Here is a 26393-nt window from a genome sequence, read left to right as displayed (position 1 = left end):
CACCAAACACATCACACACCCACCACACACACCACACACCCACCACACACCCGCCACACACCACACCCACCACACCCCCACCACCCCCACCACACACACACCACACCCACCACACACCCACCACACACCAGTCACACACACACCACACATCCACCACACACACCACACCCCCACCACCCCCACCACACACACACCACACCCACCACACACCCACCACACCCACCACACACCCACCACACACCCGTCACACACACACCACACATCCACCACACCCACTACACCCCCACCACACCCACCACACCCACCACACACACACCACACCCACCACACACACACCACACACACCACACCCCCACCACCCCCACCACACCCACCACACACACACCACACACCCACCACACACCCGTCACACACACACCACACACCCACCACACCCACTACACCCCCACCACACCCACCACACCCACCACACCCACCACACACCCACCACACACCCATCACACACACACCACACACTCGTCACACACACACCACACACCCGTCACACACACAGCATACCCGCCACACACACAGCACACCCGCCACACATCACACACCCACCAAACACATCACACACCCACCACACACACCACACACCACGCCACCACACACACCACACACCCACCACACACACCACACACACCACACATCCACCACACACACCACACACCCACCACACACACCACACATCCACCACACACACCACACCCACCACACACCCGCCACACCCACCACACACACACCACACCCACCACACACCCGCCACACACACACCACACACCCACCACACCCACCACACACCCGCCACACCCGCCACACCCACCACACACCCGCCACACACAACAATCACGGGCCATCCAGACCCGAGACTGTTCCAGAAGGAAGGTCTCGGGCTTCTTCCAGACCCCCGTGGGCCCGGCGTCGTCGTGTCCTCCCCCGTGACAGGAACCGCGGCCCCGGGCCCCGACTGGGATGGGGCCAGCGCGAGGCTGCGCTCCGCCCAGACACCGCAGTCCTGGGACTCAGCAAGACCAGCCTGGCCCCGCCACCCCCGCCTTCATCCAATCAGGAGCCTCACGTAGAGATGGAGGAACCAATCAAAAGCCTGTCCACCCCTTGACCAATCAGATCAAGCGCGGGCCCTCAGAGGGAGGAGCCAAGGGACCCAATGTAGAGTAGGCCCTGGGGAACCAACCAGAAGACTCCCTACATCCCGCGTCCATCCTCTTGACCAATCAGACCAGGAGCATGCCATTAGAGGGAGGAGCCGAGGGACCCTATATAAAGCAGCCCCAGGAGAGAGGCTGCGAGTGGCCTGGCTTGGATTCCCCAGTCAGCCACCAAAAGCCACAAGTGGCACTGTGGCTCAAGTGGTAGAGCATCAGCCTTGAGCACAAAGTTCAGGGACAGCGCCCAGGCCCTGGGTTCCAGCTGTAGGACCAGCACCAAAAAGGAAAAGAAAGGAAACAGCCTATTGTCTGTACTGGGCTCCCCGCCATCCTCCAGTTCCTATTAAGCAATTATGGACATTCCCTTGCTGCTGGTCCATTTGAGCTTCTAATTTTTTAATTTGATTTTTATTATGTAATGTCTTTAGTGCCCGTGCTGGGGCCTGAGCTGAGGGCTGGGCACTGTCCTGGGCTTTTTTTCCACTCAAGGCTGATGCTCTACCACTTGAGCCACCACACCTCTTCTGGGTTTGGGGTGGTGACATGGAGATAAGAGTCTCATAGACTTTCCTACCTAGGCTGGCTTTGATCCCCCGATCTCAACCTAGGATCTCAGGCACAAGCCACAGCAAACTGACTTTCTGCTTTACTTTTAAGCTGACAAAGCAGAGGGCGGTTTTTTAGAATGTCCCAGGCTTGGTGGTCTTTGCCTCTGCTTCATATCCTCCTATTCTCCCCAGTGTCCGGCAACCCCTACCCATGTGTCCACACGCCAAGAGACCAAGGCCCAGAGAGGTGAGGTGGCTTGTCTGGGGTCACACAGCCAGTAGACTGGTGTTTATCTCTGTGGCTTATCACAAGGAGAGCTACTTGCACAGAACCCGGAGACACAGCCCGCTGCTTACTGTCATTTCAAGACTGAAGGGGAGGTTAGAGCGAGGGTAAGAGGACTCAGATTAATTACATATGGCAGTCACATTCCTGGCCAGCCCGGCCCATGACCCATGACCTTCCCAACCACCACAGGGCTCTGGGAAGCTTCTAGAACCACACACACACAAAACAAACATCATCATTTTTACAGCATAAAATAAATAACACAGAAGAACAATGGAGCTGCCTGGACACAAGACCACTTCCTGCACTCTGAGGGTCCATCGGGGGTGAAGAGGGGAAAAGGCCGTGGGGAAATCCGAAGTAATTCCCTTTTCGGCTCATTAAGTCGCCTAGAAATGTTTTTCCAGTAACTGGCCATTAATCAGTCGCTAAATCCCAAAGAGAACATCAGTGAAACTCTCCTTCTGCTTCGCGGGTGAGCCATTCCTGCTGCTGGTCAGTTATAAGGGGGAAACTCCTGGAAAGCAGACCAGAAACAAAACCCTGCGCCATGGCTGAGGGGCAAGGGAGTGTGCAAAAATTATATGTATGTATGTATATATATATATATATATATATATATATATATAAAAATACATAAAACAAGCTGGGCTCTGGTGGCTCACCCATGTCATCCTACTCAGGAGGCTGAGATCTGAGGATCACAGTTCAAGGCCAGTCCAGGCAGGACAGTCCATGAGGCTCTGATCTCCAATGAATCACTAGAAAAGCAGAAGTAGTGCTGTGGCTCAAGTGGTAGAGTGCGAGCCTTGAGTGAAAGAGCTCAGAGACAGTGCCAGGCCCAGAGTTCCAGCCCCAGGATCGACATAAATGAATTAATTAATGCAGAGGTAAGGTAATGACTATGAGCAGTTATATACAAATGTCATAACTTATGGAAACAGTTGACACATGTAAGCACCTTGGCATCCATGGAAGATGCTAGAATCAAGCCCTCCCAGACACCCAGGGAGCATGCACACAGGGCTGATTTGTGTGAACACCCTAAGATTTTAAGACCCTGATTCACACAGAAGACCTGTCAGGCACCTGCGGCAGGAGGCTGAGCTCTAAGCATCTCAAGTTCGAAACCAGCCTGGGCAGGAAAGTCTGTGAACCAGTAAGAAACAGAAAGTGGAGTGTGTGCACACGCACGCGCACATGCTCGCACAGACTTGAGTCTGCCTGCCTGGGCCTGTGCACGGGCAGCCTGCCTGCACAGGAGGCCATGGGAAGGGAGGTGGGGAGCAGTCCGGCTCCCACCCTTTCCTTTACCAAGAGGCTCAGGAAGCAGAGGGTGGAGGGAGCCCTGGCTGGCTGGCGGTGACCCCGGCTCCTGCGTTCCCAGGAAGCCTTTCCTGCCAGCCACACACAGAGGCGTGGGGTCTGGCGGCCAGTGCTTCCTCCCGGCTTCCAGCACACAGATGCCAGGCTTCCCCCAGCGCTGGGGCCCGCAGAGACACTGCCCGGCCCTCCAAGTCACCTCTCCCACAGGGAGAAAGAAAACAAACTGCAAGTGGAGCTGTGGCTCAAGTGCTCAGGGACGGCGCCCAGGCCTGATTGCAAGTCACACACACACACACACACACACACACACACACACACACACACTCATGAGGCCTGTTCCTCCTGATGATTTCTGCCCCTGCTACACATTCAAGAAAACCCCATCTTTCAAAACCAGTCTTTTCCTGGTTTAGGGAGTACTGGGTTTGAACTCAGTTGCTAGGTTGCTGCTCAACCACATGAGCCATGTTTACCCCTCCAGTTTTGCTTTAGTTGCTTATTATTATTATTATTGGAGTGTGTGAGGGCACTGGGGCTTAACCCCAGAGCCTGGCACTGTCCCTTAGCTTTTGCACTCGAGGCTGGTGCTCTATCATTTGAGCCCCAGATGGAAAAAAATGGTTACAATGCTAAATATTGATTGTATCATGCATCATGTGTGTGTGTGTGGGGGGGGGGGAGAGCATGCATGCATGTGTGTACCAGTACTGGGACTTGAACTCAGGGCCTGGGTGCTATTCTTGAGGTTTTCCACTCAAGGCTGGTGCTCTACCACTTGAGCCACAGCTTTTTGGTGGGTGACTGAAGAGTATCTCAGAGGCTTTCCTACACAGGATGATTTTGAACTGCGACCCTCACATCTCAACCTCCTGAGTAGCTAAGGTGACAGCTATCTGGCCACAATGGCTCCTAATTGAGTCTCTGACAGCACTCTGACTGGAATACTTTTTTGTGGCTTTGTACCATACTCATGAGATCTTTTCGGTCATAATAAAAAGCTGCCCTGCTGACAGTCCCGTTCCTGCCAAGCCTGGGCCATTGCATCTGTGGGTTGAAGGGCCAGAGATAAAAGAAATATCTGTGCTTCGGCTCTATCACATGCCTTCATTTGTTTTGGGAGTCCTAAAATACCACGGCTTGGCTAACAGTAACTAATTGTGTATGTGTGTGTGTGTTTGCATGCGCACACGCGTGTGATGACGTTGGAGAGTTTGAACTCAGGAGTTGGATGCTGTCCCTTAGCTTGTTCATTTAAGGCAAGCACTCTACCACTGGAGCCACAGTGCCACTTCCAGTTTTCTGGTGGTTCGTTGGAGATAAGAGTCTCACAGACTTTCCTGCCTGGGCTGGCTTTGAACCATGATCCTCAGATCTCAGCCTCCTGAGTAGCTGGGATGACAGACATGAGCCATTGACCTCTGGCTCCATTTCCATGTTCTGTCCTAACTTCATTTTTTCATTTCCTATTCCTTCTTAATTTCCTGGTTCCAACAGGGTATATTCAAGTCATCTCTCCCATCCAGCCAGACATAAACCTGAGAAGCCATTTAAAAATAAATTTAAAAAAAAAAAAAGGCCAGGTACGATGGTTCACACCTTTCATTCTAGCTACTCAGGAGGCTGAGATCTGAGAATCACGGTTCAATGCCAGCCCGGGCAGGAAAATCTGTGAGACTCTTATCTCCAATGAACCACCAGAAAACCGGAAGTGGCGCTGTGCCTCAAGTGGTAGAGCACTCGCCTTGAGTGAAAAAGAGCTCAGGGACAGTGCCCTGCCCTGAGTTCAAGCCCCAGGACTGGCAAAACTGTGGAGGGAGGTTTGCCTAGTGATTAACATGCGGCCTTGTGAAGGGGAGGGTGGGTATTTGGGTGTGAAGGGGTGAGCCAGGATGAGGGGGGCTGCTTATCCTCACCTTCGTAGCACGGGATCAGCACCCTGCCTTTGGCCTGCAGGTTGGGTGGGATCAGGTAGCAGAACCCGTGAGGCAGGATGTGGTCGGCCTCATAATAGATGTTTTTCCAGCGATGGGCGCAGGCCTAGAAGGACAGAAAGAGGATAAGTGCAGGAACGTTCAAGCACAGCAGCCGCAGTACCTAGCAGGGCTTTGGCATGGCTCATGCCTGTCATCCCAGTTACTTAGGAGGCTGAGATCGGTGGAACATGGTTCAAAGCCAGCCAGGTAGGAAAGTCCATGAGGCTCTTGTCTCTAATCAATCATCAAAAAAATGTTGGAAATGGGAGCTGTGGTTCAAGTGGCAGAGCACCAGCCTTAAGCACCAAAGCTCAAAGATGGCACCCAGGCCCTGAGATCAAGTCCCAGGATTGGCAGGAAAAAAAAAATAATAAAGTAAAGTAAAATAATAACAAACACGAAAAGGTAAGTCATCTAAGCAGTAGCATAGAAGAGACACCTGGGCCCCAGGAACATTTCCTATTGGACCATCACTGTTTCCTGGGTGCCCGCTGCCCCGCGTATCCGCAGCATGCCTTACCAGCACAGAGCCGTCTGCCTTGGGCTGCCGGGCCAGGCTCACGCCCATCCACTCTTCGTCTCTGTCTTCCCGACAGGTCTTTCCACAAGGTGCGCCCCGAATCCTCCCTGCAGAAAACATAGAAAGGTCACAGGTGAGGAGTGAGCTCTCTCCTGTTACCTGTAAGGCAGTGAGAAACTTAAGACAAAACGTCAATCAACCCCATCACTGCAGATGCTCCTAAATTTTTAGCCTGTTCTGTGTTTTTGTGTGTGGTATGCAGGTGTCAGTCCTGGGGCTTAAACTCAGGGCCCGGGCACTGTCCTGGAGCTTTTTTGCTCAAGACTAGCCCTCTACCATTTGAAGTACAGCTCAAGATCAAAGTCTCACTGGCTTTCCTGCCCAGGCTGGCTTTGAACTGAGATCCTCAGATCTCAGTCTCCTGAGAAGCTAGGACAACAGGTCTGAGCCACAGCACCAACCTCATCTTCTCCAGAGTGACCCAGTCCTTATGAGCTCTGCTCATGGCTGCACCCCGGCCCTTGACAGGCGGGGGGGGGGGGGGGCCTGGACACATATTTGTGGAGGGAGGGAGGAGCATGGAGTGGGGGGCTGGCGAGAAACCATGAGTCCACCCTCCTCCACCCGACACGAGGAAGAAGAGCAAAGCAAAGGAGCGGATGCCACTGTCAGCCCGGCTGGCCAGGCTCACCTCGAGCCATGTCCAGCTCCGTGCACCTGCGGTCAGGGTTGGTGTGAATGCGGCACTTGAACACCGCCCCGGGAGCCTTCACGGAGGTGCTGTACTTGGAGTCGGCCTTCGGGGCACCCACGAGGACCCTGCGGGTGAGAGCAGAGGTGTTTGGTCACAGATGTGCTGGGATACCATCAATTCTTATTATTATTATCATTGCTATTGTTATCATCACCTCAGATTGTTCCAGAAACAGCAGAGGGGCCAGTGTATTTTGGGATTTCCTGTGCACTATTAATCTTATTTCAAAATCACCGAATATGAACGTATTTGACCCTCTTCAAATCAGCCAATCGGGAACAGATTGTAAACCTGAGCTCAGCCAATTGGAGTAGAGGGGCGGGGCCTGCGACATTAGGGACAACCTATATAAATACATCTCATCCTATTCCAACCAGCCAATCGCAAGCAGATTGTGGTTCTGAGCTCAACCAATTGGAGTAGATAGAGGGGCGAGGTCTGCTGTATAAATAGGGGAGCAGATAGCCTGCTCTGTTTGCTTGCTTGACACATTTCTGGCTGATGGCCGCACCCTTCTGCAGAAGTACGTTTTGCCTTGCTGAGATGATTCTTTATTTTCCTGTCCATTGCAGTGACTTCAGTGGTTCTTAGCTCTTGGAGAGCCTATTTATAACAACAGCTAGCGTGTTAGATCTGGTCCAGGCGCATCAAAGCTTGAAGAAGGGCGGAGGCTGCAGTGTAGCTCAATGGTGAAGCACCCGCCCGGCATGCATGAGACCCTGGGTTCCACCCCAGCAACCCTCTTCCATACACAGCTTCAAGGACAGCTCACAGCAGGTAAAACACTAGCCAAAGAGCTGGGTGCTGGTGGCTCACACATGTAATCCAAGCTACTCAGGAGGCTGAAGTCTGAGGATCAAATTCAAGTCCCAGAACTGGCACCAAAAAGAAACAATCCAGTAAATGTTCTTGTCCTGAATCTGTAACTACAAACTAATAAGAAAAAAAATATAGAGCAATAGGTTCATGAACTAAAATTTTGAACAGATACCTTATGAAAGAAGATAGTCAAATAGCCAATAAATGCATGGAGCATTTATTAGCTACCAAAAAAGTTCCAATAAGACAGCACTCCATAATTACTAGAAAGCTAAAACCAGAAAGATGGAAAAGGCCAAGTGTAAGAAAGTAGAAAACTAGAGCCTTCATGCTCTGCTGATGGGAGTGCACGCTGATAAATCCACTTTGGAAAACTAGTTGTGGGCTTTTTTGTTTTTGTTTTTGTCCATCATGGGATTTGAGCTCAGGGCCTGGACACTGTCCCTGCTCTTTATGATCAAGGCTAGTGCTTAACCACTTGAGCCACAGCACGACTTCTGGTTTTCTGGTGGTTCATCAGAAATAAGAGTCCCACAGACTTTCTCATCCAGGCTGGCTTTGAACTGCGATCTTCCAGATCTTGGCCTCCTGAGTAGCTGGGATGACAGGCATGAGCCACTAGCATCCGGCATGAGTTTCTAATGAAGTTGAGTATGTGTCAATTCTGCACGCACTAATTCCACTTCCAGGAATACATCCAATGTAGATAGACAGAAAAAGCTTCACATTGGAGTATGAAAAGCCCCAAATAAGAGAAAACCCAGAGGCCTATGAATGCCACAATGGGTTTGTAAATCATGCAACTGCATACTCTCCAGCAATGGAAAAGCAACATTCAACTGACAGCACAGAGATGAATCTCACGAACACACTGTTGGGCAAACAAGATGCCAGAGACAAAAGCTAACTCAATATCTGATTTCATCAATGCAAAGAAGGTCCAAAGCAGGGAAAGTTTTAAAAAGGCCAAGGGACCCAGACTCGATTCTTTCTTGGCTAAAAGAATAGGAAGCAAGGTTCCTGCACAGGTAGAAGCCACCAGCCACATTCCTGCTACCTGAGCAACTACCAACCCACAAACAAGATCAGAGCGTCTGTGGGAGCCTGCCCCTCCAACGCTCACGGTGTCCTGAAGAGTGTAACCTTCTCAGCCCCTTTCAGCTAGCCGGGGCCAAGTGTGTGCACGGGCACTTGCTGGCCTGGACTGAGTGTGCGCTATCCCATCCAGTGTGAGCTAGCCACTACATGGGCAAGGGAGCCACAGAGAGACTTGTCAGAAGAAGAGGTGAGAATGGCAAAGAATCCCATGAGGAAATGCTCATCACCCCTGGCCGTGGAGGAAATGCAAGTCAGAACAACTGAGATCCCATTTCACCCCAGTTAGACTGGCCAATCTTGGGAATTCTGACAATGCCGGCGGGGAAGTGGGGGAGAGGAGTAGTACTGCATGCTGGGGGGGCCGTGAACTTGTGCACCTCCTCAGGATGGTTGCCAGAAAATGACACGCAGACCTTCGCCACAACCCAGCCACACCACCCCTGGGCTTCACCCAGAAGGCCAGGAAACCATGAAGACACCTGCGCAACCATGTTCACTGCCGCACTGCGCACCACCGCCATGGCACAGAAACAGTCCAGATGCCCACAACCCATGAGTGGATCCAAAAAACATGGTACCTCCACACAATGGAATTTTCCACAATCATTAGGAAGAGTAAGATTACATCGTTTGCAGGGAAATGGCTGGACCTAGAACAAGTCATGTTGAGCAAGATAAGCCAGGCTCAGAGAGACACATAGCACATGTTCTCCCTGATGAGCAGACATTAGATCTGAAAGGCACCGAGATAGGACACATAACACAGAATTCTAGATACCCACACACAGTGAGATTTTCTTGCTCGGACTCAAGGAAAAAGCTGAGGACAGCACCCTAGACTCCAAGTTCAAGTCCCAGGACCAGCACACCCAAACAAACAATTATCAGGGACCCAGTGAGTCTGTGGTTTCTAAGAGTTTAGTTTCTTTCTTAAGCTTGGACTTACTTTTATTTTCATTTCCTAAAACTCCTGGCGGGAAGGAAGGTAAGGATGAGATGATCTATGATGCCTGGGTCAGTGCCAAGTCCACCAAGAGAACTGACAGCTCAGATCTCCATGGCTCACAGCATGGGCGGAGCCTCTTCAGGAGGTGGCTGCGGGAAGAGCGCTCGGGGTTGTGTGTCTGGGTCAGCTCCACAGGCTCCTCATGTGTGTGTGTGTGTGTGTGTGTGTGTGTGTACAGTACTGGGCCTGACTCAACCTCACACAGTTCTTTAGCTTTTTGCTCAAGGTTGGCGCTCTACCACTTGAGCCACACCTCCAATTCCAGCTTCTTGCTGGTTCCTTGGAGATCAATCTGACGGATTCTCCTTCCCGGGCTGCCTTTGAACCATGATCCTCAGGTCTCAGCCTCCTGAGGAGCTGGGATGACAGGCGTGAGTTCCTGTGCCCAGCTGTCAGGGTTGTTGATGACTGACTAAGAGGAGTCTGTCTTCTTGTTCTAGAAGGTTCTCTCTTGGGCAAGATAGCTGCCTCTGTCCCACATTGTATTCAGCAGTAGCTCAGGAAACAGCACCCTTAGGGTCCTCAATGGAACAATCCAGTAAATCTCTGTGGTCCCTCGGAACGGGGTGCTGGGACGTGCTCTGTCCCCTCCCCAAACACTGGAAAAGGCAGAGAGCAGGGTGAGGGAGAATGGCCTGAAGCCTGAGGCCACCATTTCCAGGAAACTCTACTTGGAAAGTCAAATCTCAGTTTCCCAACCAGCCCTGAATGGGGTGGAGCAGGGGCAGGAAGTGCAGGTTTGTGGGGAGAAAATAGAGAATACGAGGGACTGGGATGGGGAGCGGAATTGTCCACGCGGAAGTGATTGGAAACCTAGCCATCAATGACACCACACTGTCCCAGGGGAGGGGCTGGGGAAGGGGCCCAAGCCCAACCAGGTGCCACCCCACACGCCTGCGCCTCCTCACCAAGACCTGACACCCCACACGCCTGCTCACCAAGACCAGACACCCCATATGCCTGCTCACCAAGACCTGACACCCCACACACCTCCTCACCAAGACCAGATACCCCACACGCTTGCGTCTCCTCACCAGGACCGTCAGCGTCAGGGCTAATAACAACACACCTCAAAACCAGCAGGATGCTCATCCAAGAAACCACCCAAAACACCAGAATCTGAAATGTGGCTTAAGCAGCAGAGCCCCAGCCTGGAGCAAAGCAAGCTCAGCGACAGCACCCAGGCCCTGAGTTCAGGCCCCAGGACTCACACATATGTAAACATATACATATTATATATTATATATAACTACATTTTATAAATACAATTTGTGGGGGCTGGGAAGGAGGCTCAGTGGTAGAGCGCTTGCCTTGCATGCCTGAGGCCCTGGGTTCCATTCCTCAGCACCACATAAGCAAACAGAAAAAAGCTGGAAGTGGTGCTGTGGCTCAAGGAGTAGAGCGCTAGCCTTGAGCTGAAGAGCTGAAGGACAGAGCCCAGGCCCAGAGTTCAGGCCCCATGACAAGACCCAAATAAATAAATAAATACAATTTGTGATGTTATTAAGTACAGTATGTATTATGCTCAATGAAGCAGTTTTACAAGGGGTCAGCCGCCAGTGCTTCCGACCACTTGTTTACCTGTTGTCTTTTCCCTCGTCTCTCCCAGCCCCTCACCTCAACTGGTTCTATTTTCATCATAAGGTATCTTCCATTAAGCCCAACACACAAAGCTGAAAGCCGTGATTTTCCTCCACAGTTCCTCACACAAGTAGATTTGTGGGTGATGTTTCCATCTTTGACTCACTACCCCTCAGCTTGGAAGGCATTCCTACGTTTTGTTTGATTTTTTTTTTCAATGAAGATAGCTTCTTGAATCCACTGGGATTTTTTTTTTTTTTTTGAGCATTATTTAAGTATTGGTGCCTTTTTTCTTTTGTCAGTTGTTTTTGTGGGGCTTGAACTCTGGGCCTGGGCGCTGTCCCTCAGCTCTTCAGCTCAAGACAAGCACTCAACCACTTGAGTCCACAGTGCCACTTCCAGTTTTCTGGTGGGAGATGACAGTCTCATAGATTTTCCTGCTGGGGCTGGCTTTGAACCGTGATCCTCAGATCTCAGCCTCTTGAGTAGCTAGGATTACAGATGTGAGCCACTGGTGCCCAGCTTAAGTACTGGTTCTTATACTCAGATAGGCTCAGCGCTGAGCCTAATTTTTTCCTTCAAAGTTTCCCTCCCTCTCTTCAGCCTTTATTCCTTCCCTCCTTGTTCCTTTCCTTCTGTCCTTCTTTCTTTCCTTCCTTCCTTCCCTCCTTCCTTCTTTCCCTCCCTCTCTCCTTTCCTTCTCTCCTTCCATCTCCCTTTCCCTTTCCCTTCCCTGTGCCAGTACTGGAGTTGAATGCAGGGCCTGGGAACTGCCCTAACTCTTTTTCTTCTACCACTTGAGTGGCACGTGTCTCAATTTCAGCTACCTGGTGGTTTATTGGAGATCCGAGTCTCAGGGACTTTCCTGCCCAGGTTGGCTTTGAACCGTGATCCTCAAGTCTCAGCCTCCTGAGTGGCTGGGATGACAGGTGTGAGCACCAGCGCCCGGCATTTTAATTCATTTAATTCATCTGGCCAATGGCCATGCCCTGGACGGCACCCCAGAACTGTCCTTGCTGTGCAGTTGGAGGTGAGGTGTTTCCTGACACCTCTCTGAGAGCTTTCACGGCCTCTTCCTGCAGGAAGAAGCCGGCTGCTTCCTCCACCTCTGGCCTGCAGGAAGAAGCCGGCTGCCTCCTCCACCTCTGGTCTGCGCGGTGTCTGCCTTGCCCGGTGTCTGCCCTGCCCGGTGTCTGTCTGTCTGCCCGGTGTCTGCCTGGTGTGTGTCCATCTGCCTGGTGTCTGTCCGGTGTCTGTCTGTCCGATGTCTGTCTGTCTGCCCGGTGTCTGTCTGTCCGGTGTCTGTCCAGCGTCTGTCTGCCTGGTGTCTGTGTGTCCGGTGTCTGTCTGCCGGTGTCTGTGTGTCTGGTGTCTGTCCAGTGTCTGTCTGCTCGGTGTCTGTCTGCCCGGTGTCGTCTGTCTGTCCAGTGTCTGTCCGTCTGCCTGGGCACCAGGGTTCTGAGGGGGACACGGGTGCTGGCTGCTGTGGACAGGGAGGGCGGGGCCCCGCCGGCCTGGGTTTGTTCCACATCTGCCAGGGCTGTTGGAGGGGTGGCCTGACCCCGCCGCACGGCTCGGGAGGCCCCCGAGGCCCCCGGGGACCCCGCGGCCCGGTCATCCCCCGGCCCCCGGCCCCCCCCGTCCGCGCCCCGCGTCTCCGCGTCCCGCGCCCGCCATTCAGGAAGCGGAGCCGACGGCACGGGGCGCCCGGGCGCCTCCACCCCGACCCCGAGCCCCGAACCCCAAACTGCCGCCCCCGGGCGTGCGTTCGGGCCACGCGGGGGCCGGCGGGGCCCGGGTTCGGGACGCGGGTTCCGGGGACAGACCCTCCGCCCCCCGCCTTGCTCCGGCCGCGCTGAGCGGGACGAGGACCCGCGGCGGCCCGGGAGCGGCCTGACTCCGGAGACCCGCGGGGCGGATGTCGGCCGCGGCGGGGCCTGGGGGGTACCGGGTCCGGGTCTGGGTCAGGTCGGGGTGCGGGTCGGGGTCCCGGGTCCCGGTCGGGGGTAGGTCGGGGTGCGGGTAGTTCGTGGTCCCGCCCCGCCCGGCCCCGTGCTCACCAGCGCGAGCCGTCGTGCCGGTGCTGCAGCACCGCGTAGCCGAAGAAGGCGCCGCGCGGGCCCTGGAAACGCACGGGGCGGCCGGGGTCCAGGCTGAAGGCGGCGGCGGCGCGCGGCCCCGCGACCAGCAGAGCCAGGAGCAGCACGGGCAGCGCGCGGGGGCCGCCCCGCCGCCGGGGTCCGCGCATCCTCCGCGGCCTCCGCACCGGCCTCCGCCTCCTCGCGTCCCGGCCTCCGCCGCACCGGCCTCCGCCTCCTCGCGTCCCGGCCTCCCGGCGAGGCCGCCCACCGCGATCGACCGCCGGCCCGCGGCCGCCTCCCGGGCTGGGGCCGCCCGCGGGGCGGGGCGGGCGGAGGGGCGGGGCCTGGGGACCGCGGGGCGGGGCCTGGTGGAGGGGCGGGGCCTGGGGACCGTGGGGCGGGGCCTAGGGACTGCGGGGCAGGAGAGGGGCCGGGGTCCCCGGGGCGGGGCCGGGAGCCGAGGCGGGGCTGGGGTGGGTGGAACCGCGGGGCGAGGCCGGGCGCCAGGGCGGGGCTTCGCGGGGGCGGGGCCAGGTGGAGGGGCGGGGCCGAGGGACCGCGGGGCGGGGCCGGGGGAGGCGGAGGCCGGGGCGGGATGGCGGCGCTGCAGCGGCTCCTGGCGGCCTCGAGGTCTCACTGCGCCCCGCGCGCCCGCCGCGCGGAATTGGCGCCCCGTCCCCGCCCCCTCCCCGGGACCCCTGAACCCCCTCCCTGGAGTGCCGGAAGCTTCTGTAAGCTGCCATCCCCATGGACTGCATCCGGCCTGCACGGAGCTTCCGCAGGAGCGCGGCGGGTCCTGGGTGGCGCTGGGGTCGGCGCCAGGCCGGGGTGACCGGGTGACCGGGACGCGGGGCTGCGCGCGCTCCGCGGGCCTCGCTCACCCCGGCCCCCGACGTCCCCGTGTGCCCTCGAGCTGGCGTCCGCGCCCCGGAGACGGCTGGGGACGGCGTCCGTCTGTCCGTCCCTCCCCCGCCTGGACTGGGGCTGGGGTCTAGGCCCTGCTCATTATACCCCGTATAATCCCAGGACCGTAGTTCAAAACCAGCCTGGGCAGAAACCCTCATGAAACGTAATCTCCACGCGACCGCGCAAAACAGGAACGGAGCCGTGGTCAGAGCGGCGGAGCACCCGGGTTGCGCAGAGGAGCCCGCAGCCCACAGAAGAGATGATAAATCATACATGCATCACATCACATCAGACAGATTAGATGGTAAATACATCACAGCCCACAGAATAAATCATAAATACATCACAGAACAGATGATAATTAAATACATAAATACATCACATCACAGAATAGACGGTAAACACATCACAACCCACAGAATAGATCAATACATCGCATCAGACAGGATAGATGATAAATGCATAAATACACCCCAGGGTGAGCAGAGACAGCCTTAGTCCTCACGGGACGCGATGGGAGAATCATGAACTCCACACCTTGTGGGTGGGGACAGGAGGGAAACCCGGGAAGGAAGGGGGACATGGTCCAAAAGGAACATGTATTCAAGCCGGGGGCCAGTGGCTCCCGCTGTCACCCCAGCTACTCAGGAGGCTTGAGATCTGAGGATCATGTTTCAAAGCCAGCCTGGGCAGGAAAGTCCGCGAGACTCTTATCGATAAATAACCATTCAAAAACCAGGAGTGGCGCTGTGGCTCAAGTGGTGGAGCGCTTGCCTTGAGCTGAAGAGCTGAGGGACAGTGCCCAGGCCCTGAGTTCAAGCCCCACAACCGACAAAAAGAAAAAAGAAAGAAAGAAAAAAGGAAAAAGTATTCTTTACCTGACTTATAATGTAAAAAATAAAAAGGGAAAACACAAAGTACCACAAATAAAAGATGAAAACAGCCCAGATCTAATTTAAAAGCAGAACTACAGTCCCGAGATCGAATCTTTCAATCCAGTAGATAGCAGTTTATAATTCGATTCTAAAGTGGTTTTTTTTTTTTTTTTTTTGGTGCCAGTCCTGGACTTGAACTCAGGGCCCAGGTGCTATCCCTGAGCTTCTTTTTCTGAAGGCTGGTGCTCTATCACTTGAGCTACAGCTCCACTTCAAGCTTTTTCTGAGTAGTTTATTGGAGAGGAGTCTCATGGACTTTTCTGCTCAAGCTGGCTTCCAGCCTCCATCCTCAGATCTCAGCCTCCTGAGTAGCTGGGATGACAGGTGTGAGCTGCTGGTGCCTGGCTTTTCCACCCTAGCTATGTTGCAAACTATACCCAGTCCCTGGCTTGGATTCTGACCATTGTCAGACCTTAGAGCTCACTGCAGGCCCATAGGATGGTCTCCCTTCCTTAGATTCTGCCCATGAGCCACCTGTGAGTTCCTGAAGGCTTGGCTTAGATCCCATGGGACCAAGACTTCTGTCCCTTGCTTTCATCCTCCGAAATAGTGTCTCTCCAGTGATATGCATCATCCTAAAGATAACGGCCCAGGTACTTTTCTTCACCCATACCAGATCTTCATAAGCTGTCTGTGAATCGGCCTGCCCAGGCTGGCTTTGAACCCCAACTCACAGATCTCAGCCTCCTGAGTGGCTGGGCTGACAGGCGTGAGCCAACACGCCTGGTTTCAGAGCATCACTTTTTGACAAAGGTTCTCCAAAAATACACTGAAGAGGAGAAAACCTCTTCAATCAGTGGTGCTGGGGAAATGAAGACTCACGGGTCAAACATGGGAACGATGCGTTATCGCTCTGTCTGCACTAACATTTATTCATCTTAATAAATCCATCTTAATACAAGACCGGAAACCTTAAAATGACTTCAGGAAATAATAGGGAAGGCACTGGAACACACTGGCCTAGGCAATAACTTCCTGAGTAGAATCTTAATAGCTCAGCAAAGAAGAACAAAGATTGACAAATGGGGCTGCATCAGACTAAGGAGCTAACACAGCAGAGGAAACAGTTGTGTGGTTTGAGGAGAAAATCTGCAGAATGGGAGAAAAAAAATCTTTGTCAAGGAACTACCCAGGGAGTTGGAAAAACTAAAGACTCAACAAACTGCTGGGGGCCAGTGGCTCACACCTGTCATCCCAGCTACTCAGGAGGCTGAGATCTGAGGATCGCAGTTCAAAGCCATCCCAGGCAGGAAAGTCCATGAAACTCTTCAATAAACCACAGAAAACTGGAAGTGGCACTGTGGCTCAAGTGGTAGAGTGCTAGCTGTCAGGAGTTGTAGATCAGTAGAGAAGAGTTTTTAGGATAAGGAAAGAGGGAGAAAAAGAACAAGTAACAGAAAACAGCCACCAAGAATGGAGCAAACAAGCAAATGAAACAAACAAAATAAAGTACAGCCAAGAGCCAGTGGCTCACACTGTAAAATCTTAGCTACTGCAGAGGCTGAGATCTGAGATCGTGGCTCAAAGCCAGCTGGGGGCAGTGCAGGAAATTCCACGAGACACTCCAGGGAACCAGCAAAAAACTGGAAGTGGAGCTGTGGTTCAAGTGGTAGAGTGCTAGACTTGAGTGAAAAAGCTTAGAAACAGGAATTCAAGCCCCAGACAAAGCAAACAAAATGAAACAAAATAGAACGAAGTCCTGAACTAGTTCCCCATCTTGTTGCTGACAAGGTTTTCTCCTTCAAATGATCTGCATTTTCAGACTCAGAACCCACTCTGGGATGGGATTTCAATGGGTGTATGGGAGTCTAGGGCTTCTGTTTGATTGGAGGAGAAATGGGGCCTGTCAGTGCTATTTCCAGTGCTCCAGGCCATGAGGGGCCCATCCAGTTACCTAAAGTCTCCGCTGGTCCAGGGGCTTGAACTCAGGGCCTGGGCGCTTCCCTGAGTGGTTTTGCTCAAAGCCAACACTCTACCCCTGAGGCACTGCACCACTTCGTTTTCTGTGGTTCATTGGAGATAAGAGTCTCACGGGCTTTCCTGCTCAGGCTGGCTTTGAACCTCCATTCTCAGATCTCAGCCTCCTGAGTAGCTGGGATTATAGGGATTCCTGCCCACTTGGGCAGTTCAGGCCACAGCTCTGGGTGTGTGTGTGTGTGGGCAGATCCAACAATACCCTGTAGTGTTTCCTGTGTGGATCCTTGTCCTGTGTCAAAGGGAGATCACACAGGACTGCTGGCTCCACCTGCCTTCCTCACCTCTGGAGTGGCTGGAATGATAGGCACGAGCCGCCAGCGACCGGCAAGACTGTCCTTCCTTTGGAGAACAGCAAACAGGTCAGCTATGGGGCACGCCTGTACCCCTGGGGCAGCCCTCCCTGCCCTCTAGACTGCGTATGGCCAGGGCTCCATTTTGAGGCAAAGGTTAGACCACAACCCAAGGCTTTGGAGGAAGGCAGTATGAACCCCTCTGAGTAATTCCCATGTCTTCATGTCCAGAAATTTCTCTCCTCAAGGTGAAAAAGAATCAAAGTAAGTTGGGTTCTGGTGGCTCATGCCTATCATCCTAGCTACACAGGAGGCTGAGATCTGAGGACCATGGTTCAAAGCCAGCCCAGGCAGGAAAGTCCCTGAGATTCTTATCTCCGATTGACCAAAACAAGCTGGAAGTGGTGCTGTGGCTCAAATGGTAAAGCACCAGCGTTGAGCACAAAAACTTAGGGACAGTGCTTAGGCCCAGAGTTTTAAAAAAGTATGGTCTAGTATGGAGAGAAGAGGCATTTCTACTCTATGCTTTTTCTAACTTGGTCACATAATTTTGAACCCACAAAGAAAACTTTCCCAATGCTCAGCATTTTGCTATCCTGACAGTTCTCATAGTAACTCAAGTGAAAAAATAAATTTTTACCCATTTTGAAATACATGTCAACCTTGAAAGAAACACAGTAATACATGTAATACAGGAAATAAACTTTATTTATCTCTTCTTCCCAGATGTCATTGCCAACAGTTATAGATTTGCATACAATAGTTATTTATTGACTATTTACAATTTACAATAGTATTCTTTCCTCTGAAAAATATAAGTACAAAAGCTCAGTAAACAATGAGGTACTGCCATTTGGGACATCTGTGTGATAGCTTAAAGAATTAAATCTTTAGCAAATATTCAAAAAATCTGGGTAATAATAAAACTCTCTAATTTATCTGAAAAAATTACTGTTTTACCTCAAAACGTATTGCACAAATTTTTAGAAAGGAAAAAAACCACCCTAAAATAAATAAGAAAGGCAAGCATTTCTTTAAAAGGGAGAAGAGGGTCAAAAAGAATGGGGAAGGGACATTGTTAAGAGGAGTAGGTGAGGTTATCCAAACTGTTTTAAATATAAAATTCTTCCCAAGAGAAAACTGAAGGAAAAGAAAAATCCCTAATCACCATTTCTCCACTGGAGGGGAGGGGAGGGAGGAGGGGTCTCTGGAGGCAGCCGTGCTGGGTCTGGGGCCGGGCCATCCGACTGTGCTTAGCTATGCGCAGGGCAAGGCCTCCCTCCTGACTGCAGGGCAGCGGTCAGCAGCATCGTTCCACGCTCCTTCAGGATGAAGACCGGAGCCATGACTGAAGAAAGTATGATAAAAAAGAAAATGAGGGGGCAGAAAGAAAATAAACACAGGAACATACACACTTGAATTTTAAGATCAAGTGTTTTTGAAATTTTCTTTCTTCCAAGTCCAAAATAAAATTACATTCTATGATCTGGCAGCAGAGAAGTAGAAATGAATATGAAATCCTAGCAGAATCCTCTAGAAATTAGTGTTCTTGAAATTATTCAAACTGACATTTGTGTGTGTGTGTGTGTGTCTGTGTGTACACATGCCCACCAGTCCTGGGGCTCAAACTCAGGGCCTGGGCATTGTCCTTGAGTTTCTCTTTTGCTCAAGGCTGGCGCTCTACCACTTGAACCACAGCTCTACTCCTGGTTTTCAGGTTGTTCATTGACACCAGTTTTTCTGCCAGGGCTGGCCTTGAACTTTTATCCTCAGAACTCTGTGACGTGAAAACTCAAGCTCTGCTGGAATTAATAAATTTCTTTCAAAACACTGCAAATGCTGAAGAACAAAAGCCAAAGTCTAAGGAAATTCTTTATATTAGAATGCTCAAGGCTGGTGGTCCTATCAAATATGAGGTTTGAATTGCCAAGTAAGGCTGTATAACAGAGACAAACTCTGAGTATATATTCAGTGGAAAGGAAAAATATGGCAAGTCTTCTCAACAGATAAATGACCCATATTGATTCCACTATTCATAAAGTACGCCTTATGGCAAATTATTGTTAAAAAACTAGCTTATCTTGGTCCTAAGAACCCAAAGAAGACCCACAAAAATATCTTGCTATATCCAACTGTCCTTTTGTCACTTTTTATTTTGAAATTTTAGCTTGAGTAATTGGCATAAACAAAAATTCACGAGCTGGGCGCTGGTGGCTCACGCCTGTAATCCTAGCTACTCAGGAAGCTGAGATTTGAGGATCTCGGTTCAAAGCCAGCCCGGGCAGGAAAGTCTGTGAGACTCATATCTCCAATAAACTACTAGAAAACCGTAAGTGGCGCTGTGGCTCAACTGGTAGAGTGCTCACCTTGAGCTGAAGAGCATAGGGACAGCACCCAAGCCCAGAGATCAAGCTCCACCACCACCACCACCACCACCACCACCACCACCACCACCACCACCACCACCACCACCACCACCAAAAAAAAAAAAGGGGGGGGGAGGAATTGAGCAAACATTCAATGAATAGAAATGCTATATAATTGGCATTTCTAGAGATAAATGATATCATTTATTTGAAATTATGTATTATATGATAAAGGAAAATATTAAGGCCATGGGTTAGATACAGGATTAATTTTTTCAGGATTTTCATATATTTACAATAAAAATGACCTAACAAAACAGTTTGTTGTATCCTCAGCTATTGTACTGTACACAATATAAAGAATAGTTTTTTAAAGTCAATAGTTTTAATCACTTAGGACAGTTAAATGATATATGTATAAGTATAGTTCATCCCTACTGGTGGTCATTCAACTGATAATTAAAGGTAAACCCTAAACGTGTACAAGGAAACTAAATCATGTTAATAACAATATCACAAATCATATGTGGAAATAAGAGGAAGGGGTTCAGATAAGAAAACAGCCAATTGTATGAAAGATTTTAGGTATAATTTCACCATAATAATGTGCTAATCTGAAACAACCATGTTCAATTAAAGTAGGCTGCCGAAAATCCTCAGATTAAATGTGTTATCTTGTGTTGTGCATGATCTAGGATGTAATAAAACTCCATTTACTTTTTTTTTTTTGTCGGTTGTGGGGTTTGAACTCTGGGCCCGGGCGCTGTCCCTCAGCTCTTCAGCTCAAGGCAAGCACTCTACCACTTGAGCCACAGCACCACTTCTGGTTTTCTAGTAGTTTATTGGAGATAAGAGTCTCACAGACTTTCCTGCCCGGGCTGGCTTTGAACCGAGATCCTCAGATCTCAGCCTCCTGAGTAGCTAAGATGACAGGCGTGAGCCACCAGTGCCTGGCTTCCATTTACTTTTGCTTTCATTATTTCAACTAGTCTTGACTCTACTGCAACCTTGTAGTATCTTAAATTCTGGATTTGTGAAATATTTCTTCCCCTCCCTCCCTCCCTTCTTCCTTCCTTTTGTCCTTCATGTGGTACTGAGGCTTCAACTCAGGCCTGGTACTCTTCCTCAGCTCTTCAGCTCAAGGTGGTACACTACCTCTTGAGTCACAGCACCAGTTTTTTTTTTCCTGTGGTTCACTGGAGGTAAGGGTCTCACAGGCTTTCCTGCCTGGGCTGCCTTGAACTGTGATCTTTGCATCTCAGCCTCCTGAGTAGCTAGGATTATGGGTGTGAGCAACGTGGTACAGGGCCATTTCACTTCTATCTCCAGAAAGTGCATTTTTGTTTCCCTTTCACAGACTTTAAGAGTTCCTGATGGTTCCTAATCATGCATTACTAACCTCTAGAGAAGAATGACCAGAAAATACTGCATTAACTCAGAGCACAATCATGTATGTTCATTAAACAAGAGATGGTTAGTATCATGCAGCGCATCTGATTTTTGCATAAGAAGACACATTCTGCACTCACCACGTGCAAACTAAGCACAGGCCGGCGGCTTACTCAGAAGATACCACTGCGGGCCGAGGCAAACTACAAAGCCAGGAAGAAAAGAAGCTTAGTGGGTTAGTTTCAAGACCACACAACATATAGATTAGCATAGATTCTATGCATCTATTGTTATAGAACTAAACAGAATGCACGTAAAATGCTCCCAAACCAGGGATGTACAAAGCGTAAAGAACACAGAACACCTTCCTCCAATCCTTCCATTCCCTCTTCTCTCCCCTTTGCCTTTTCTTTCCTTCTTCTTTCTTTTCCCTCCTTTTCTTTCCTCCCCCCCCCCCCCTTTTTTGTCAGTCTGTGTGGCTTGAACTCTGGATCTGGGCGCTGTCCCTGAGCTCTTTTGCTCAAGGCTAGCCCTCTATCACGTTGAGCCACAGCACCACCTTTGGTTTTGTGTTTTCTTCATTGTAGATAAAGTCTCAGACTTTCCTGCCCAGGCTGGATTTGAACCACAATCCTCAGATTTCAGCCTCCTGTGTAGCTGGGATGACAGGCGTGAGCCACTGGTGCCCGGCACTTCCTTTCCTCCCTCTTTCCCTCCTCCCTCCCTCCCTCCCTCTTCTTTTTCTCCCCTCCTCTCCTTTCTTCCAGCCTTCTCTCCTCTTTCTTTCCCTTCTTCCCCTCCCCACCCATTTCTTTTTTCTTTTCTCTTTCAAGGTAAACAGACTGTGCATATCTGCAAGTGAAAGGAAAGCTGTAGAGGAAGCAGCTCTCCAGGAGGAGAGTGGCCTGAAGAGGAGAGACCCTTTTTAACTTTCAATGTTAAAATTTAAACATGTACAGGTGCATTTCATGCTTGAATGCACCCTTCACAGCTAGGCAAACTAAGGGCAGACGACTTGTCTCATAATTCCATTACAGTGTATACGAAATTCAGTTACATCATCTCCCTTTAACCCTCACAGTGGAATGTTTTCAGGAACAACACACCAAACTAAAATTTCAGTTTAAATGAACTCAATTTCAAACAGAGCTTGTGCGTTAGCCAACCTTCTTCTTCTTTTTCTTTTTGGGTCCAGTCGTGGGGCCTGAACTCTGGGCCCGGGCGCTGTCCCTCAGCTCTTCAGCTCAAAGCTAGTGCTCTACCACTTGAGCCACAGTGCCACTTCCGGCTTTTTTCTTTTTTGCTTATGTGGTGCTGAGGAATCGAACCCAGGGCCTCATGCGTGCAAGGCAAGCGCTCTACCACTGAGCCACCTTCCCAGCCCTAGCCAATCTTAAGTACATTCTATGCCCTGTTTTAAGATGGCCACATTCCAAAACCATCAGCTTGGTTTTAAGGCAGGATAACCCAAGGCTGAGTCTCCACCCCCCCCAGTGTCATTCCAGTTACCTGTTCGATTCACTGTGAGTGGAACAAACACAATAGCTAACACCTTAGAGGAAAACTTGCAGAAGTGCTCGAAATGTATGGCTATGGACGTTCTATGCTTACCAGCACTACAAAACTGCAAATAACCTAGTGAATGGAACGAGGAGGAAACACGTGAACTAAACAGCAGGATGTGTATGTTATACATTATAAAAAATGAGGTGGAGGCTGGGAAGGTGGCTCAGTGGTAGAGTGCTTGCCTCGCATGCATGAGGCCCTGGGTTCGATTCCTCAGCACTGCATAAGCAGAAAAAGCCTGAAGTGGCGCTGTGGCTCAAGTGGTAGAGCTTGCCCAGAGCTGAAGAGCTGAGGGACAGCGTCCAGGCCCAGAGTTCAGGCCCCATGACCACCACCACCAACAACAAAAAAAAATGAAGTGGGGTTGGCACAGTATCTCACATCTGCAATCCTAGCTATCTGGGAAGATTAAAGTTTGCGGACAGCACGTCAAACCAGTAAGCTAGGTCTCATGGTGGCTGCCTGCTACTCCACTCTGTGAGAAGCATGAATGGAAGTATTATAGCTCAGGAAGCCCAGGCGTAAATGCAAGATCTGGTTAGGCGCTAATGAGAACAAAACAGGCAGGGAACATGGATCAAGCAGTAGAGTGCCTTCTCTGGCAATAGCAAGGCCCTGATTGCAGAAAGCTGGATGCCGGTGGCTCACACCTGTCACCCTAGCTACTCAGGAGGCTGAGATCTGAGGATCATGGTTCAAAGCCAGCCCGGGCAGGAAAAGCTGTGAAAATCCCATCTCCAATGAACCACCAGAAAACTGGAAGTGGCGCTGCGGCTCAAGTGATAAAGTGCTAGCCTTGAGCTGAAGAGCTGAGGGACAGCGCCCAGGCCCAGAGTTCAAGCCCCAGGACCGACAAAAAGAAACCAAAACCAAAAACAAAAAGATGCAGAATACAAAATATATTAAGTGTGCCCTCCAAACCCAAAACCAATCCCCCAAACGACTGCACTTTCATGTTTGTAAAATTGAATAACTAAGTGATGAAGGAAGAGTCATCGATGCAAGGCTTAGAAAATGTGGTTATTTCTGGGAAGGTGGCTCAGTGGTAGAGCGCTTGCCATGCATGCAATGAGGCCCTGGGTTCAATTCCTCAGCACCACATAAGCAGAAAAGGCCAGAAGTGGTGCTGTGGCTCAAGTGGTAGAGTGCTAGCCTTGAGCTGAAATTTCTGAGGGACGGCGCCCAGGCCCAAAGTTCAGGCCCCACAAACTTAACCAAAAAAAAAAAAAAAGAAAAAAGAATTCATTTTTCCTTCTGAGACAAGTTCTCACTGTGCAATCCCCAGTGGCCTCCGCTAGTGATCCTTGTGCCTTGGCCTCCTCAGAACTGGACTGGCAGCCCTGACCACAGCTGGCTCTTACACCATTAGCCAAGATAATCTTAGCATAGGGAAAGCAATTTGCAAGTTGAAGTTCGTCAAGTATCTTCTTTTTTGTTGGTTGTGGGGCTTCAACTCTGGGCCTAGGCACTGTCCCTGAGCTTTTCAACTCATGGCTAGTCTTCTAGCACTTGAGCCCCAGAGCCACTTCCAATTACCTCCTTTTTATACAATGTTTCTTAATTGTTTGCAACATTAAAAAAATAAGATTCCAAACCACCTGAGTCTCACAGTGCTAGTTAAAGCCACTGATACCACAGTACCATGTGTACCACTACATATCATGATTATTTGTCAAATCACTTTGCATGAATCTTCCTGAAGGCAAAGGGAGAATGTTATGCAAGAATGAAAATCTTTTCTAAAAAGTGTCCTGAAACACTTATTATTTCAGGAGATTTAAAAATTCCCCAAAGGGGAAGAAGCAAGGGAGTGGGTACAAGACTGATCTGGAGCAAAAACCAATCAAGCCACAAACCCAAGGGTGGCTAGCTTGGTGGCTCAGCAGGTGAGGCTCCCCTGGCACGTGTGAGGCCCTGGACTCGGTCCCCTGCATGGCAAAAACCAAACTGAACCAACACAACACCTGTGGGGCCTCGGTGTTTCCCAAGACCGAGATCGGAGTATAGCACTTGAAGCCAGCCCAGGCAGGAGAGTCCATTAGGAATCTTATCGCCAGCTAACTACCACGAGTCTCCAAGTGGCAGTATGGCCCAAGTGGTAGAGCCAGCCTGGAGCAAGTGCAAAGAGCCTTGCAAGGCCCCAAGTTCAAGCCCCAATACTGACACAAAAGGAAAAAAAAACAACAATAAAACCTACATATAACCTGAAGGATAAGTGGGAAGGTAAAGCACCCTTCTTTCATTTCTTATTTGAGGGGAAATGCTTTCAGCTTCCCTTATTTAGTTTATAGTGCTGCCTGTTGGCTTAAAATACATAGTTCTTATTATGCTTAGGTATGATTTTTTTTTTTTTGCCAGTCGTGGGGCTTGAATTCTGGGCTTGGACGCTGTCCATGCATGCTTCAGCTCAAGGCAAGCGCGCTACCGCTTGAGCCACAGCACAACTTCTGGTTTTCTAGTAGTTTATTAGAGATAAGAGTCTCATGGAGTTTCCTGCCTGGGCTGGCTTTAAACCATGATCCTCAGATCTCAGCCTCCTGAGTAGCTAGGATGACAGGCGTGAGCCACCGGTGCCTGGTTAGGTATGAATTTTTGATTCCTAGTTTCTTTGAGGTTGTTTTATCATGAAGCAATGTTGAATTCTGTCAAAGCTGATTTTTCTGAATCTAGTTAGATGTGATTTTTGTCCTTGATTGGTTAAAAATAAAAATAAGGGGCTGTGAAGGTGGCTCAGTGGTAGAGTGCTTGCCTTGCATGCATGAGGCTCTGGGTTCGATTCCTCAGCACCACATACACAGAAAAAGCTGGAAGTGGTGCGGTGGCTCAAGTGGTAGAGCGCTAGCCTTGAGCAAAAGAAGCGTGGGACAGTGCCCAGGCCCTGAGTTCAAACCCCAGGACCGACAAAAAGTAAAGAAAAAAATCAATAAAGTAAACCCCAATCAATTAGAAAAACCTCTACTCTGAATGATTCATGCCTAACAAATTAAATTTATTTTTAGTTTTTGTTTTTCTTTAGAATTTTTTATTGTAAAGATACTATACAGAGGGATTGCAGTTACATGAGTAAGGAAATGAGTACGTTTCCTGTCGAGCATTGTTACCCCCTCCTTTGTTTTTCCTGTTGGTTTTTTAAAAACTGTATTTTTTGTCTTTTTTGGTACCAGGGACGGAACCCAGGACATTGCACTTGCTAGGCAAGCGCTTTGCCCCTGAGCTACATCCCAGCTGTCAAACTAAGATTATTAAAAAGAGTTTTCTTTCTGTTGGTGAGCGCATACATTACACTGACATGCATCTTTCATCTTCTGTGTTTCTGCTGGTTAATTGGGGATAAAAGTCTCACGGACTTTTCTGCCAACATGCCTTTGAACTGCCGTCCTCAGATCTCAGCCTCCTGGAGTAGCTATAGAATTATAGGCGTGAGCCTCTGATGCCTGGTTAGTTACAGTTCTTTTCATTTTTAAAAAATAATTCAGTTGCTTTCTACTTTTCTGTTGTATGGTATCAAAAGTTCAAAAATGCCTAAATTATTTTAGCCAGAGTTAATAGGAAATCAACTGTAATAGTAATAGAATAAATAACTGTCATCTATGAAATATTATAGTTAAGTTCTAAAACTTTGCTACTTTGATATACAAGAATGGCTTTTTTTTAACCAGCATGAGTTCTAGAAGATATGGCTATCAATTTCACATATCATTAAATATGTTAAGATGCTTTTAAATAATTAATATGCTCTTGAGGGCATCTAGTCACTTTCA

General features: G+C 50.2%; 2 protein-coding genes and 1 long non-coding RNA gene across 5 annotated transcripts in view; 1 reads left to right on the top strand and 2 right to left on the bottom strand.

Moving 5' to 3' along the window:
* Positions 1–6637, bottom strand: part of Itga9 (integrin subunit alpha 9) — an 84338-nt gene extending 77701 nt beyond the window's left edge. The window contains exons 1-3 of the mRNA XM_042667334.1: positions 6556–6637; positions 5865–5971; positions 5285–5408 (exon numbers count right to left, since the gene is read on the bottom strand). Of these exons, the coding sequence (XP_042523268.1) occupies positions 5285–5408; positions 5865–5971; positions 6556–6565 (241 nt within the window). The 5' untranslated portion in view covers positions 6566–6637. The remainder of the gene's footprint in view (positions 1–5284; positions 5409–5864; positions 5972–6555) is intronic.
* On the top strand, positions 1884–17088 carry LOC122096774. Its single transcript, XR_006145385.1, has 3 exons — positions 1884–1895; positions 7007–7015; positions 16960–17088. It is a non-coding gene; the product is annotated as an uncharacterized LOC122096774 (long non-coding RNA).
* A 972-nt stretch (positions 17089–18060) lies between these two features.
* Positions 18061–26393, bottom strand: part of Golga4 (golgin A4) — a 72601-nt gene continuing 64268 nt past the window's right edge. For 2 of the 3 annotated variants that reach the window (XM_042667330.1, XM_042667333.1), the window contains 2 exons: positions 21207–21269; positions 18061–18659 (listed from right to left, as the gene is read on the bottom strand). In XM_042667330.1, coding sequence (XP_042523264.1) covers positions 21240–21269 — 30 coding nt within the window. In that variant the 3' untranslated portion in view covers positions 18061–18659; positions 21207–21239. The remainder of the gene's footprint in view (positions 18660–21206; positions 21270–26393) is intronic. The other variant, XM_042667332.1, reaches the window with a different exon arrangement.

This window comes from Dipodomys spectabilis, unplaced genomic scaffold, assembly GCF_019054845.1.
Source record: "Dipodomys spectabilis isolate Male_0828 unplaced genomic scaffold, ASM1905484v1 ptg000388l, whole genome shotgun sequence".
NCBI lineage: Eukaryota > Metazoa > Chordata > Mammalia > Rodentia > Heteromyidae > Dipodomys > Dipodomys spectabilis.
The sequence above is the reverse complement of the archived record's forward strand: the minus strand, read 5'-3'. Positions and strand labels throughout refer to the sequence as shown.